Source organism: Siniperca chuatsi, linkage group LG22, assembly GCF_020085105.1.
Source record: "Siniperca chuatsi isolate FFG_IHB_CAS linkage group LG22, ASM2008510v1, whole genome shotgun sequence".
Taxonomy (NCBI): domain Eukaryota; kingdom Metazoa; phylum Chordata; class Actinopteri; order Centrarchiformes; family Sinipercidae; genus Siniperca; species Siniperca chuatsi.
Window position 1 is genome coordinate 16,403,984 of NC_058063.1, and position 15,090 is coordinate 16,419,073.

The 15,090-nt window shown below is 38.2% G+C and overlaps 1 protein-coding gene and 1 long non-coding RNA gene across 2 annotated transcripts in view; both read left to right on the plus strand.

Moving 5' to 3' along the window:
- LOC122870685 (obscurin-like) overlaps positions 1–15,090 on the plus strand; it is a 103,636-nt gene that overhangs the window by 80,705 nt on the left and 7,841 nt on the right. The window contains exons 9-22 of the mRNA XM_044185047.1: positions 7,884–8,150; positions 8,313–8,582; positions 8,953–9,225; positions 9,374–9,652; positions 9,822–10,121; positions 10,972–11,238; positions 12,523–12,765; positions 13,442–13,549; positions 13,711–13,726; positions 13,837–13,934; positions 14,124–14,174; positions 14,266–14,331; positions 14,536–14,598; positions 14,836–14,840. Of these exons, the coding sequence (XP_044040982.1) occupies positions 7,884–8,150; positions 8,313–8,582; positions 8,953–9,225; positions 9,374–9,652; positions 9,822–10,121; positions 10,972–11,238; positions 12,523–12,765; positions 13,442–13,549; positions 13,711–13,726; positions 13,837–13,934; positions 14,124–14,174; positions 14,266–14,331; positions 14,536–14,598; positions 14,836–14,840 (2,306 nt within the window). The remainder of the gene's footprint in view (positions 1–7,883; positions 8,151–8,312; positions 8,583–8,952; positions 9,226–9,373; positions 9,653–9,821; positions 10,122–10,971; positions 11,239–12,522; positions 12,766–13,441; positions 13,550–13,710; positions 13,727–13,836; positions 13,935–14,123; positions 14,175–14,265; positions 14,332–14,535; positions 14,599–14,835; positions 14,841–15,090) is intronic.
- Positions 2,850–5,083, plus strand: LOC122869783. Its single transcript, XR_006376410.1, has 3 exons — positions 2,850–3,023; positions 3,476–3,508; positions 5,059–5,083. It is a non-coding gene; the product is annotated as an uncharacterized LOC122869783 (long non-coding RNA).

The following is a 15,090-nucleotide window of genomic DNA, read 5'->3' on the forward strand; positions in this document are numbered from 1 at the left end:
TTATCTCAAACTTACAAGCAGTGCCTTGGCTTGTTTTTTTCTCAGGCTCTAGTTGCAGCAAGATATAGCATTTAAAAAAAGTTACATTTGGTACCCAAGTGGTTGCTGTATGTTTTATGATGTTTATGACAAAGTTAAGAGGGAAAGATATCTAATGTTGTCTGGACAGAGCACTCACTCACTTCTGTTTAGGAGGCAATTTATATTTAGCTTGAAATTCAGTTGGTCACTTCCTGTGCGTGTAGTTGTGACCAAAGCAGAAGAATCTCACCTTAACATGGGAACTTCTATAGAAGTTCTTATATATGTTTTCTGCTCTCTGCTAATCCACTTTTCCATGCATCACAAACACCACAGATTTTGTAAACTGCCATTCCTACACTGTTTTCACATTTAATGTAGTTTTCTTTCTATTTGGGGTAAAATACATCTTACAACAAATTACAACTTGCATGTGGTCTTCCTTTTTTGTGTTAGATTTTGTTACAGTTCACATAGTTCACAGTTGTCACAGTACACTTCAAATATAAAGGTAATTTTGCACCAAATTAAATTTGTTGTGTTTTGTCTAATATGCAAGGACCATGACATTGTCTTCCCTGCATGCTATCTACAGTGGCTGGGCAGGAAGTGTAAATATGTCCGACTATGTGGTCAAAACCAGCGTAGAGGTGTGAGTTTTGTGTCAGGGTGAGAGAAGGAAGCAGAGATGGGCTAAACTTCCTCTGATCTCATATATGTATGAAATGTAACTTCTTTTCCCCACAGTTCTCTGTTTGTCGTCCTGCTCTAGTTTCAGTCTTTCTGTTCATCAGAAGCAGAGGGATAGAGTTTCAGTGCTGGATGTGAGGATGGGGCAAACTTTCTTCTGTGTGCTGTCATTATTCTGTGAGTACATCAGTAACTTTTTTTGTTTTAACGGTACAGATTAAGGAAAGTGTAGTGAGAAGAACAGAGTATCAGATGTTTGTCCAACCATAGATGCTGGTTGGTGAAACTCCAGCTGTTTTTAAATGAAGTACATTGAAGTACTCAATACATCTTCTCTGCATCACGTGACTAAATCGATCACAATACTGGTGCCGGCTACCGTTGAATGAAGATTGTTTATCAAAAATGTAAATCACTGTAACCTCTTCCACTAAATTTCATATTGTCCAGTATAATTTTAAGGCAAATTAAAATGATTAAATATTTTAGTGTTAAATATTTGTTCTACTGTAGATTATAACCGACAGGTGACAAATTAAGGAAAAACCAATACAAATTGTCTTAGTAAGGTGTTGGGCCATCATGTGCCGCCAGAACAGATTTAATGCACCTTGGTATTGATTCAGTAAGTCTCTGGAACTCTGCTGGAGGGATGGAGGGTCATTCTTCCAAAAGATATTCCCTCATTTGGTGTTTTGATGATGGTGGTGGAGAGTGCTGTCTAATATGTCAGTCCAAAATCTCCAATTGGGTTGAGATCTGGTGACTACGAAAACCATAGCATATGATTCACATCATTTTCATACTCTTCATTCAGTGACCCCTCGTGCCCTACGGATGGGGGTATTGTCATCCTGGAAGGGACCACTCCCATCAGGATAGAACTTAACTTTTGATTGTGCGGGCAAGATGCATGTTTGGGTGGGCTGAGTCCTGCCCATAGATACAGCTTTCCTTAGTGCGTGTGTGTGTTTGTGTGTGTGGGTGTGTGTGTGTGAAGGGGGCAACTCCATGAACACACACAATCTTAATCAGTTTGAAAAACATAACGGTTTTGTAACAGGTAATGCAAAGCAGACTGGCTTCGTCTCCATAGCAACGGTGGCTGAGGATCATGGGTAATGTAGCCTAGCCTTCCGCTATCCAAAACTGACAAAAAAAACCTTTATTTCTCAGAATTGAAGGAGAAATAATTAAAACTGATGGCTGTAACATGATCCTATCATATTGTTGAATTATCCACAATTTTTGTGTTGAGAAATGTTGAGGATATTTTTAAAAGAAAACCTTAACATGGGAATTGACAGTGAGGAAAATAGTTTCGGGCGGCGGGTCCTCAATTCTCCAATGGGACTGATGCTCACAGCGTCTTAATACGCCGCGGTCAGGTTAATATTGGAGTGAATGGATGGCCGGAGCAGTTGCTCAGAGAGTCTAATGTTGCTGCAGATGGGTTTAGATTGGAGTTAGCCTGGTGCGTCTCATATAGACACAGAGGGGCGTGACAAAGTTCAGGGGGAGTTTTCCCATATTTCTGCTTGATATTTGCAAGAATCTGGATGTTAACGACCCTGGTTTTAGTAAGCAACCACACTTGAAACCAGAATTCAACCGCAAGGCGAGAACATCTACAGATTCTATGCTGAAGTTATGGGATGCTTTTCACTATAATACTGCAAATTTTGGACATGGACATTTTAAGTTAAAATGTCTTTTCAAGTACAGCTTGAAGGCAGCATTTCAGTCACTGTGAGACTGTGTAATAAATTGATTTCAGTGAGAGCTGATCATGACACCTGTGGTTTAATGTCCTTTTAAAACTGCAAACTGTAGATAGCCACTTTACTGATTCTGGAAGGAAAATTATTCTGCATAACATGCACAAATAAACACACAGTAAAATGTTAGTAAATGATGTGAGGTGATTAAATTCAATCGTTTTATGTTTCATGGATGTGCAATAATTACTAATTGTTCATGCCATTTTTAAATTAAACATTTTTTAGGGACCAGGAATAAACCTTTTCACATGAGACAAGTTAATATATTTTGTAACACGTCAAAGTATGCTGGTCAAAGCCCCTGCAGTTGTCTTGAGCTTTGTGTAAAAGTGAAGGAAGAACAGAAGGAGAAGTTGGAGAAAAATGCTGCTCTCATATTGATATGAACTGTAACTTCTCTCTTCTCTCTTTCTGCTGCATTATTATTAATGCGAAGTAGAACAATTTCTCAGAAGCAGAGCAGCAGAGCGACAGTGTCCGTGCTGGATGTGAAGATGGGGCACACTCTGCTCTGTGTGCTGGGCTTATTCTGTGAGTACATCAGTGACTTTCAGAGGCAGACTCATGTTTTTTATCAATAAGATCTTGGTTGCTGATTTGGGTTGGTTCAGAGTGGAGGACTGTTAAATACACTGCTGGACTAGTTATTTTTGCACTACTTTTTGCACACACACATTTGCACAATGCATGTACAGTATATGGGCTAAGATATTGTTATTGTTATATATATATATATATATATATATATATATATATATATGTATATATATACTGTAGCTTTTTGAATATAATTTATTGCTTATTTTATTTTACATGTTTCATTTTAAAGAGGTTTTTTATTTGTGTCCTACATCTTTACCAATAACAGAATATCATCACAGAAATGTGTGAAACTGCTGATTGATAAGAAATAGTGATGAAGCTCCAGCTGAATGTTGAATGCCTTTGTTTATTGTCTGATGAAGTTTTAATCTTTATTTTAGTGCTGAATACACTCCTCTACGGACACGCTGAAGGTGACCAATTGTCTTTTTTTCTGTTTTTTACATATTTACTCACTCTTACATTTTGCTCATATCCTCTTTTTGTGTTTGTGTTTTGCCGTGTCTGTATGTAACATTTTACTCCATGTAGCAATACAAATGATAAAATGACTAGATTAGTGCCCAAGAGTGTGAACTTGCATATTCCTCCAAACTGCGGTTCACATCATCTCACTCATTTTGGGTAGTGACATGGTGTGCTGGCTGCCACAGTGTGTTTTTTGGTGTTACCTCTGGGAGCCGCTGTAGTCAGAAATTGTCAGATGCTTCACAAACAGATGGGTCACGAATTATAAACCAGCCTAAAGTGTCTTAGTTAGGTTTTGGGACAAACCCCCAGAACAGCTTCAAAGCTCCTTTGCATAGATTCTCCAAGTCTCTGAACTGTATTGGAGATGTTCAGTTGGAGTGAGATGTGGTTACTGTGAAGGCGATATCATAATATTCAGTGGGAGGTAGGTTCACTTTGATGAAAAAAACATTATTATTGTTTGAAATGCTACACCAAGAATCCAAAAAGTACGTCACAAAATAGTCTAAGCTCAAACGTCTATTTAATAGCTTTTCTGAGCTTTCAGTTGCAGTTCACTGTCTTCATTCAGCAAAGATTTTTATTTTTTGTCTTACAGTAAATGCTACGTAAAGTATTCATACTTTACTTGAAAAACTACTAAGCAAGTGCTGAACAACAAGTGAATCTTTTCTGTGCCTTCACCTAACTAGTCATTAAACAGACAGTCTTCAATTTCAAGCAGATTTTGTCACAAGGGTGCAGGTGGACGTGAGAGCTTAATGCACTGCAACTTAAGAAAATGTTGCAAATGCAGAAAACACAAGCAAACAGAGAAATGCTGCAAGTTGTACACAACACAGTGGAAGTTTCCAGAGGGAACTGAATGATGAATCGATGAATACTTTAACCACTTGTCAGTGATATTGGAAAATGAGCTTATTTTAGATTTCTCTTTTATTACTGAAGATAATGGGTACACCTAGCATCAGTCTTTTACTGACTTAGTTCTGTTGTTATGTACGACTTTTCTCTATTTTCTTTTGTTCTCTGTATTTGCGGCCGTGTATGTGTTGTCAAACTGTTGAATATGTTTCTTAACTTGCATGTGTTTTCTTAAGCTGCAGTGTGTTGAGCCTCTCTGCCACCACTCAAGGGGCTGCTGACATGTAGAATTCCCTTTTGTTTGGAGTTTGATTGTGTAAATAAACATGTGCAAACAAATCCGTTCCTTTAAACAATAAGTTACACATAATGTTAAACAAAAGTGTTTCCATTGTGTTGTAACAATGTGAATACACTTTTGATGGCATGCCCATTGCAGTTATTTCCTTGTTTTATTGTTTTTCTAAACTAAACAGCACCAAGACGTGAGGTTACACTGACAGCAGGGAACACAGTCATACCAGTAGGGGGCAGTGTGATACTGAGCTGCTCTGTGGAGAACCCTGCAAGCTTCAAATATCTATGGTTCAGTCGTACCTCAGACTCTCCTGAAAAACCTTCTCCTCAGATTGTAGAAGACAGACGTATCTCACATGGAGGCAAATACACCTGCAGAGGATTGAGAAGTGAACCAGATGTCCTCACACCTGAAAGTAATGTAGTCACCATTCAGGAAACTGGTGAGTTTAGTCTTTTGCTCTGGAAAAAACAACCTACATTCTTAGTGTTTTTAAACAGTGCCTAAGGTGTGGAAGAAATCCATTTTAGTTGAATGAATAAATTACGTTAGCTTATTAACCCTTCAGTGAGAAAAGTTAAATCCTTCGTCATGGCAACAATGGGCTATTTGTTTGGCCTCCTTCGATTTGTGTACAGACACAATAGAGAAGTTGAGGATGCTTCCTTAATGCTGCTCAGTTTTATTTATAAACATCTGGAATCGGGTAAAACACATGACAGCTGAATGCAGTATTTGTGGACTTGTTGCTGTACAGTAGCTGAAATGGTTTTGTCTTGTTTTATTCCACATGTTAAATAGGTGGGATAGCCTCTACATTGTTTTGTTGAAACAATTTGGAGAGTCGATGATGTCAGATGAACATCTTTCCTCTGTTAGCTCCCTTTTTGTATCTGATGCAAATCATCTTTTTTAAGCGAGTGTTCATAAAGAAAGATAATTGTGAACACACACAATCATTGGAAACAATGTTGAAAGTTCTCCAGATTTACAGGGTTATTGATGACAAATTCTGCTGGACAGCAAACATAAATGTTGTCAATGCCAAAAACATGTTTTTATTTATCAAGATTTTAAGTTGCATAAACTTTAAATCCTAATGTTAAATAAAAAGGTGCTGACTTGTTCATAGACCTTTTTACTGAAACCATTTTTACATTTTCAGAAACCAGCCTGCATGATAAACTACATGTTAGACACGAGACTTACAACAAAATGTTCTTCCATATTGCTGGGGTCAACAGTACTAAATGTACTAAATGCATCCTGTGGAAGGCTACTAGTATTCTGGTATTCTGGGAGACTGTTGTGACCCTCTGTGAGCTCTTCTGTCCTTTGAGCAGCTGCTGGTATTAACACAGCTTGGCACTTTACTGGCCTTTGAGTCGTTTCTTTTAAACAATTTGCAACATTATAATTGTTGTGTTATGGCTGTTGAGTTGTAATCGTATGATGTTTTAAATTTTGCTGCAGAAAAAACAACATGCATTCACATAATTACCATAAGGGTTATAGCGGAGAACGATTACTTTTATTAGTTTTTAATCCTGTTTGTATCCTAACTGGGTATTTCTGATGTTAACAGTTCCCAACAGGGTTGTTGTGACCCTTCAACCCAACTGGCCTCAGATCTTCAGTGGTGAGGCGTTCACTCTCAAATGTGAGATCGAGGGAGGAGGAAGCACTAAATGGACGTATGAATGGACACCAGCTAAATTAAACATACCTCCAACATACAGTGAATACAGGATCAGCAGAGCTACTGAGTCCCACAGTGGAGACTACAGGTGTAAGGGCAGAAGGGACTTTTTCTTAACACAGTGGAGTGACGCCATCAGATTGACAGTATCATGTAAGTTGGACCGTCTGTGATTCATACTGAAAATGTCATGTTTTTAATGTTTTCATTTATCTAAATAAAACAACAGGAAACATTTCTCCCTCCAACAATAATGAAGTCTCTTACAGACAGCTCAGTGACGAATTCTGTTTTTCTTTTAGTGTGGAACCAAAATAACTGAAAAGGAGCCAGTGATCAGAGTCCTGCAGCTGTTAAAATATAATCATTCACAGGGAAATGTACAGGAATGAACAAAGAATATCAAGTAACCTATAGGGAGGAACAATGCTGCAGTTTAACACTGTTCCCCACAGCAAGAAGGTTCTGGGTGTGAACCTCACCTTTGAGCAACTGGTTGAGTTAACTCGCAGGTTAGGTTAGTTTAGATTAATCTCCTAATTGGCTAGTTTACATTGCCTGTAGGTGTTAGTGTGAACGGTTGTCTGTGTTATGTGTTAGCCCGGTGACAGACTGACAACCTGTCCTGGTGTCCCCTTGCTCTCGCCCAGTGTGAGCTGGGATAGGCTCCAGCTCCGTGTGACCCTGCAAAGGATAAGTGGGTACAGATAATGCATAAATAGATAGTATGTGTTATACAGTTATCTTCCAAAAAATGAAAAACCACAGTGAAAGTGTTCAACTTGGCTTTTCAACACTTGAACACAAGTTTTTGCCAAAGGGTCTGCACAAATGTAGCATTCATTACTGCAGCAGCAAATTATCATGCGACTGACATTTTATATACTGATTTTAAGAATTCATAGTTTTTAGGTTTGTGCAAAACAGGACGTGAGAAAGAGTCTGAAAGCATGAACAACACATGCTGCATCTTTAATCAAACAATCAAAACAAAACACAATGCTTCATTATGTTATTCAGGCATATCACAAATGGTGGCAGCGTCACATTTCACAAATGATTGTTGCTTGCAAATAAATTTGCAAGTTCCTACAGGGCTCTCCCAAGTATGGTGTTTGTTTTGAGGTAAAAGTGAGGAAAGTATCTCATGCTGCAAAATGCAGCTTGCATGTTGCAAAGGTGGTGAATTGTGCTCCTGGATAGTTACAGTAGAGAAACAGACAAGAAACACAGGAAAAGAGAGAGAGGTATAACATGCAACAGAGGTCCTTTACAGGAATGAAACTAGCATGTGACCAGTATGTATAAATTAAATTCAGTGTTAACATTAACAATATCACTTAATGCAAGTTTAAGTCTCAACATTTTCTTGCCTGTGGGGGCTGCACTATTTAAATTGCACTAAATCACAGGGACAGTAATTTCCTTTTTTATGTCTTTGTTGTAAATTAAACAGCACACAGACCAAAGGCTGAACTGAGAGCTGACAGGAGAGTCATTCCAGCAGGGGGCAGTGTGACCCTGACCTGCTCTGTGAAGCCATCATCATCATCTGGTTGGAAATACTTCTGGTACAGAGGAGAGAAAACCTCTGAACCCCTGACCGCACAAGATGCTGTCTTCCTCTCAGATGGACAAATCAGAGTCTCACAGGGAGGACTCTACTGGTGCAGAGGAGGAAGAGGAGACCCAGTTTACTACACAGAGTACAGTGATGCAGTCGGTAAAGAAAAAAATGGCTAATTGGCATTATTATATGGAATACAAAATGCTGAAAAAATACATTGTGTATTTATGAATAATGATTAAGAGTAACACTAAAAACATGTTTGATTTTTAACCTTTTTTTCAATTTTTGTATTTGGGGCCTCTTGATCATGAACAGTCACAAACAGAGCTGTTGTCACTCTGCAACCCAACTGGCCTGAGATATACTATGGAGAGACGATCACTCTGAGATGTGAGATCATGGACGGAGGAGACACTGAGTGGGAGTATGAATGGACGACATCCAGCTCAGACAGACTTCCAAAGCACAGTGATCAGGTTATCAGTGCCACCATTTACAGTGGTGGGAACTACTGGTGTAAGGGTAAACACAAAAAGGAATTGTTTTCAACAGAATGGAGTGATCCGATCACACTGACACTGTTGGGTAAGTTGCACTGCATTTAATTCATTGAGAAAATGTCGTGATTTTGAACTTCCACCCAACTCAGTGACGAATTGTGTTGTTTTGCGTTGTGTGTGTGTGTAAAAACAGGTTGAGGAGTGATCATTTAGTGCACATTCAAAATGTACTTAATTATTTTAGTCACAGATTAAGAAAATAAATAAAAAAGAGTCATAGTGCAGATCGCAGTGATTAAATGAGTATTTTCTGTGGCCATGGTACAGTTAGTTTTATGACCACCACCAAGAATGGAGGAAATTAATTTTGTATTCATTTTCATGAAGGTATTTTAATTGGATTAATTCACACGAACAGTAATGACCTTTTTTCATCTTTGTTCTAAACTGAACAGCACGCAGACCAAAGGCTGAACTGAGAGCTGACAGGAGAGACATTCCAGCAGGGGGCAGTGTGACCCTGACCTGCTCTGTGAAGCCATCATCATCTGGTTGGAAATACTTCTGGTACAGAGGAGAGAAAACCTCTGAACCCCTGACCGCACAAGATGCTGTCTTCCTCTCATATCTACAAGTCTCACAGGGAGGACTCTACTGGTGCAGAGGAGGAAGAGGAGACCCAGTTTACTACACAGAGTCGAGTGATACTATCAGTATGAACAAAATTAGTGAGTTTGTCATTTGTTTTTGAAACAGAATATAAAAACAATTTTGTATTTGTAATTATTGATTGATAAAATGGCTAAATGACATTATGTTTTAATGTAGATTTAACGTTTGTCATTTTTTGTATCTCTACTGTGAATTCCTGAACAGGAACAGTTCCCAACAGGGCCATTGTGACCCTTCAACCCAACTGGCCTCAGATCTTCAGTGGTGAGACGTTCACTGTCAGATGTGAGATTGAGGGAGGAGGAGACACTAAATGGACGTATGAATGGACACCAGCCAAATTAAACACACCTCCAACAAACAGTGAATACAGGATCAGCAGAGCTACTGAGTCCCACAGTGGAGACTACAGGTGTAAGGGCAGAAGGGACTCATATTCCTCAACAGAGTGGAGTGATGTCATCACAGTGATAGTATCAGACAGTAAGACACATTACATTTCTTTCTAAATGAATATTATACAGCTCATTAAAAAGTTCTTTTGGTTCATATATATTTTTAAAAGTAAATCTTCCAGTTTGTATGTACTGATTGTGCAGGATGCATTTGATCCACTATCATGTTTTTACTCTGAAAAATCTCTTTTCAACAGAACCCCAGCCTGTCCTCACTGTGTCTCCATCATGGCTGAGTCCTGCAGACTCAGTGACTCTGAACTGCAGTGTTAAAGATCCCTCTGCAGGATGGACGTTCTACTGGTATAAGGCTGTTCCCAAACTAGCAGACATCTCCTACAGCGATGAGCTGCTACCTGGCAGCAGCAGTGGGACTGAACAGGATTCCTACATTGTTCATGGACAGACACACACAGCAGGATATAAGTGCAGAGCTGGAAGAGGAGCTCCAGTGTATTACACTCAGTACAGTGAACCAAAGTTCGTCTGGTCTGGAGGTCAGTTTGTTTCCGTCTGTCCTTCTGTCAAGAAGCAGATGTTATGTCATCACCTCGGTTCATCCACTTTCTGTCTGTGACCAACATACAGTATCTTTAAAACTAACGCTTATACTGACAAATAATTGGCTGTGTACATTCGTGCTCCCCCAATGGAAGAAATGTATTGATTGTGGTGACCTTATGATCTTTCCTCTCTCGCTAGCATCAAGCCAAGCTTTCTGCTTTCCACCTTACTGTGTGATATAAATACTGGACTGGGAGGAACTTCCTTGTTTCCTTCTGTCCTTTTACTCTCTCTACTTCCTTTTTCAGTTCATCTGACAGCATGAAAGACACCAAAAGAGAGAGATGAGATTTTCGCTGAAACTTTACGCTTCATTGCAATGAGTAACTTTTCTTATCTTACTTACTTAAGTAACTTTGGAAACTTAAGCTCATCTTACTGCCTATACTTATATTTATACTTACACAACAGGCAGGACATGTATAGTTAGAAGACACTTGGTTAGCGGTCAGGTAGGCGTACAGACAGACAAAACAGTCAAATTCAGGAAATAACAAACCAAAGAAGTCAACAGGTTAATGGACAAGATAAACAAACAGCTAGAGAGCTGAGACCACTCCGACAAATAAGAGGAAAACACTGACTGTGTATAGAGAGACAATGTAGCACAGTTCAGTATGAAATACTCCCCCCTGTATCTTTGAAAGATGGCAGGGAAAAGTATGCAATGTTTGCACTAATCCTCAGCAATAAAAACAAAATGAAAGGAAAGGAATATTTGCATTGTGGCATTTTTAATCGTAAGATCACTGTGCTCCCCCCTTATTACATGTTGTTTTTCAGATTTTCATTCATCAGCGTCTCTCACAGTGAGTCCTGACAGAGTGCAGCACTTCCCCTCTGACTCTGTCTCACTGAACTGTGAAGGAAACTCTGCTGAGTGGAGAGTGAGGAGGTTTACTGAGGACGGCTACCCGTCATACTGCTCCTACTGGGGGACAATGACTGGATCCACATGCAGCATAGGCCGTAACCGGCAGAGTGCTGCAGTGTACTGGTGTGAGTCTGGATCAGGAGAGTTCAGCAACGCAGTCAACATCACTAAACAGAGTATGGTTTCATTACATTTCCTTTATCTTTTATAAATGATTTTAAACATCCCATTATGTGTTTCAACTTATAATTTAGAATTATGTTTTGTACATCTACATTGAGGAGTACGGTACACTGACATTTAGAGAGTTTGGCCTGTTACTCTGCTACATGGTATCTTAAGTAATTGTAGGTGACTAACAGTAACCAAAATATTTTTTTCTGGTCTATAGATTTAACTTAAGTAAGTTCAACCTATTTTATAATAATTCAATATTTAGCAGCACCTTTTTACACAAAACAGGTTACACCAAAACGAAGAAAATACTGTGCAGTCAGAAGTCCTCTGCAGAGCAGTATAATTCAGTCAGGTGCTGGTCAAACACAGGTAATGCCAAAGAATCAAAATTGAAGAAAAGGTTAGCTGCACACCAGAAAACTCAGCTCGGGACCAACTTAAAACTTCTTGGACACAACAAGTAGGAAACAACAAAAATTGGAAATTAAAATCTGTTGACAATTTAATTATTTTACAGATCCAAGATGTTTTTGAAGTTGGTCCTTAGCTGAGTTTTCTGGCATGTGGCAAGCCCTTTCTTCATTTTTGATGAAACAAAAAATTACTATTTTGATAATTCTCACTGTCATTTTTGTAGCAGTAGCCATCAGCTGTTTGTTTCATATGTAGCCATTAGTAATGTTATCGACTGACTACTCATCTGTGACTGCAGTCAAACCAGAAGTGTTTCCCTGAGGTAGTCCATTCTGTAAACTTCTCCCTAAAATGTATACTGGCCACCACCACCAAATATAATTGTTTTCAATTAATAAACATAGTTAAGTATTTTCTAAAATTGTCTTTTAACCATGTACATCATCACAGCTCCAGCTTTAATCTCATTCTGTTTCCAAAGAGCACATATCTCCCCTGCCTAGGCTGAAAACCATTCCTTCACCTTACTGTGATGAGGACTGGATGCAGTATACAGTAGATTTGTGTAGGTTTATGGGGGATCTGTACTTATGTTTTTATGTCAAAGGTCACCGTTTAAGTACTGTGTAGTTTGTAGGACTTTGTAAACACCTGCTGTTTATTAGGCAAAAGGTTACTTATACAGTAAGACACATAAGTTGTATGTACACAAGATAAAATGTCAGATTTCATGATCACTCTGTAAAGTAAGTAAGTGTTAAAAAACAACAATATGTGTGATCTATTCTCACCATTCTCCATCACTTATTCTGAAGTTCTGCACCAGGTGATCTCTGACTGAAACCTCATATTCTTTGACTGTTTTACAGATGGAGATATTATCCTGGTGAGCCCTGTCCGTCCTGTGACTGAGGGAGATTCTGTTAGTCTTAGCTGCAAGTTGAGGACAGAAGAATTTGTTTCAGATGTGTTTTTCTATCGAAATGGCGAACTAGTTCAAAATGATACCAGAAGGGAGCTAAACATCTCTGCAGTGTCGAAGTCAGATGAGGGATTCTACAAGTGTCAACACTCAGGAAAAGCGTCACCACAGAGTTGGATGTCAGTAAAATGTGAGTATTATTGATTTAAAGTCTTCTTTGTTTATGTTTGCTACAATAGCTTTCACCCAGTGGTTTGTGTAAAAACAACCAGTGCAGTTATGTGGTAGTTAGCTACATGTTCAAAAAATTCAAATGTTTTGCAGTAAATAGTCTGCATCAATAACAGCACAAAAAATTCAGACTCATCATTTAGTGACCTTACACAATACAATGTTACATAAGGGTCATTGTTTTTCCTTTTTAATGGTTTTCACCAAAACATACAAAGATTTTTTTTAAAGCAGCAAAATTAAAAACTTAATGTTTCGTCCCCACGCTTATAAAAGTAAAATGTATTCCTGCTTCAAGCAGATATTGTTTGCCACAGTTTACAGAAAACCAGTTCCTGGTGATAGAAGTTAAAAATAAAAATGGGAAGAAAACACAAATTAGCTGCTGCTGATGTAAATGGGAGAGACTACCACTTATAAATACACAAACACCTTCCTCAGTATAGCCTTACTAGAATTAATCAGAAAAGACCACAAAAGTCACACAATGTTGTCGATGATTTTTTTGCTCTATATTTTTCCATGTCTCTGATCTGCTTTCAGTCATGCTGCCCACTAGACCCTGGACTTGGGCCCCCTCTTGTGTAATCCTCTCATAGACAAAGTTAATGAATACTGATTCTTTCTTATTGCAGCGTCCAGCTCTCCATATGCTCCATTTCAGATCGTTGGGCTGGTTATTGGTATCTTACTGATTGTTCCCCTGCCACTGCTGCTGCTGTGTTGGTACAAAAAGTCAAAGGGTGAGATCTTTTCCTGTTTATTTTAGATACATTACTCTGTGCTAATTAAAAATCACTGAGGAATTTTGATGCCATGACATGGAGCAGTGTTTCAGTTTGCAAAACAAAATCATGAAACGTAATAATTACTATTAAATATTACTATTATTTCTGTTTCACAGATACATGTTGTCACAGGTTGGTACAACACTCTTTTTCCATCTTAAACATACCTTATTAATTTTATTTTACTTTTACTAGTTTTTACATATTACTACTTATGTACATTTTGCTACTTCATGTTTCAGGCTCATCCAGTCTCAGAGAACCAATCAGAGCTCTGCTACAGTCCAAACTGTCAACCAAGATGAAAATCAGCAGCAAGTATACTCCTCTCTTCTCCATGGTCAGTCTTCCATCTAATCTTGGATTAATTTCACAGCTATTTCTAACAATCTTCTATATTAATATCCAGTTATTATATTTATAATAATAACAGCATTCCCTGTGCTGCAGATTTAACACTGTTAAACTAAATCAAGTACTACGATATCATTGACATGAAGTGACTAATTTTATTTTTGCTGACCTGTAGGTGATGTTTGTGCCTATGAAACAATCAGTGGCTCTGGAAACACCGGAAGTGGTATTGTATAAACTCTGATTCATGCAGAGCAGCCTAAAATGATTTTAGCTGAGTGATTAAAATTCAAGCCAGTAAAACTTTCTAATTTCAGGCAGACTAGCAGATGAATACAGAAATGTGATATCTCAGATTCAGCTCCAAGTTCTTGCAAAGAGTAGTGAGTACACACATTCTGAAACATCAAAAATTAATTCATTTATAGTTCCTTTAACCAGCAGTCCCCAAATGTACATGTATTACATAACCAAAAGTGTGTGGACAGCCGAATATCACACCCATACAAAAGTACACATTGTTATCCACATACTTTGTGTGTAGGTTCAGAGAGAGCTTGAATTGTTTTATCATATTGTTTTAACAGGTTTTCATGATGATCCAGCAGAGAGCTCTGACTACTGTAATGTGAATCCAGATTCAACTGCAGGTACAAATATTAACACTAGCTATTTAGCTACTGGGTCATTTGCATTTTAATTACATTTTTACTAAATTGTTTCATATCATAATTATTTAATACACTTGATGTTCATATAACTGTAGGTCAGTATGCAGGTCAAATTAAAGTTAATATATGCATTTATAACTGGGAACAGCCTCTATGACATTACAGGGTTAATGTATCAAGTATATATTTTTCAGTTGTATTTATTGTGAGTTCCAGGTCCATAAAGAGAAGTGCATCATCAGCAAAATAAGAGCAGCGTGGACAACGACATGAAAAACAACATTCATGTTTAAACAGTGTTGACAGCATTCATACAACTGCTGACATCTGAACATCAGACACACAGTATTTTGTGCAGTTTGATAGCAGATCATATAAAAGAATTGCAAGTCTGTTATGTTGGATTTAATTCCCTGTTGATTTCTGCTGAATTTGCTTTTGTACTTTGTAGGTTACATGGCATAGGCCTAT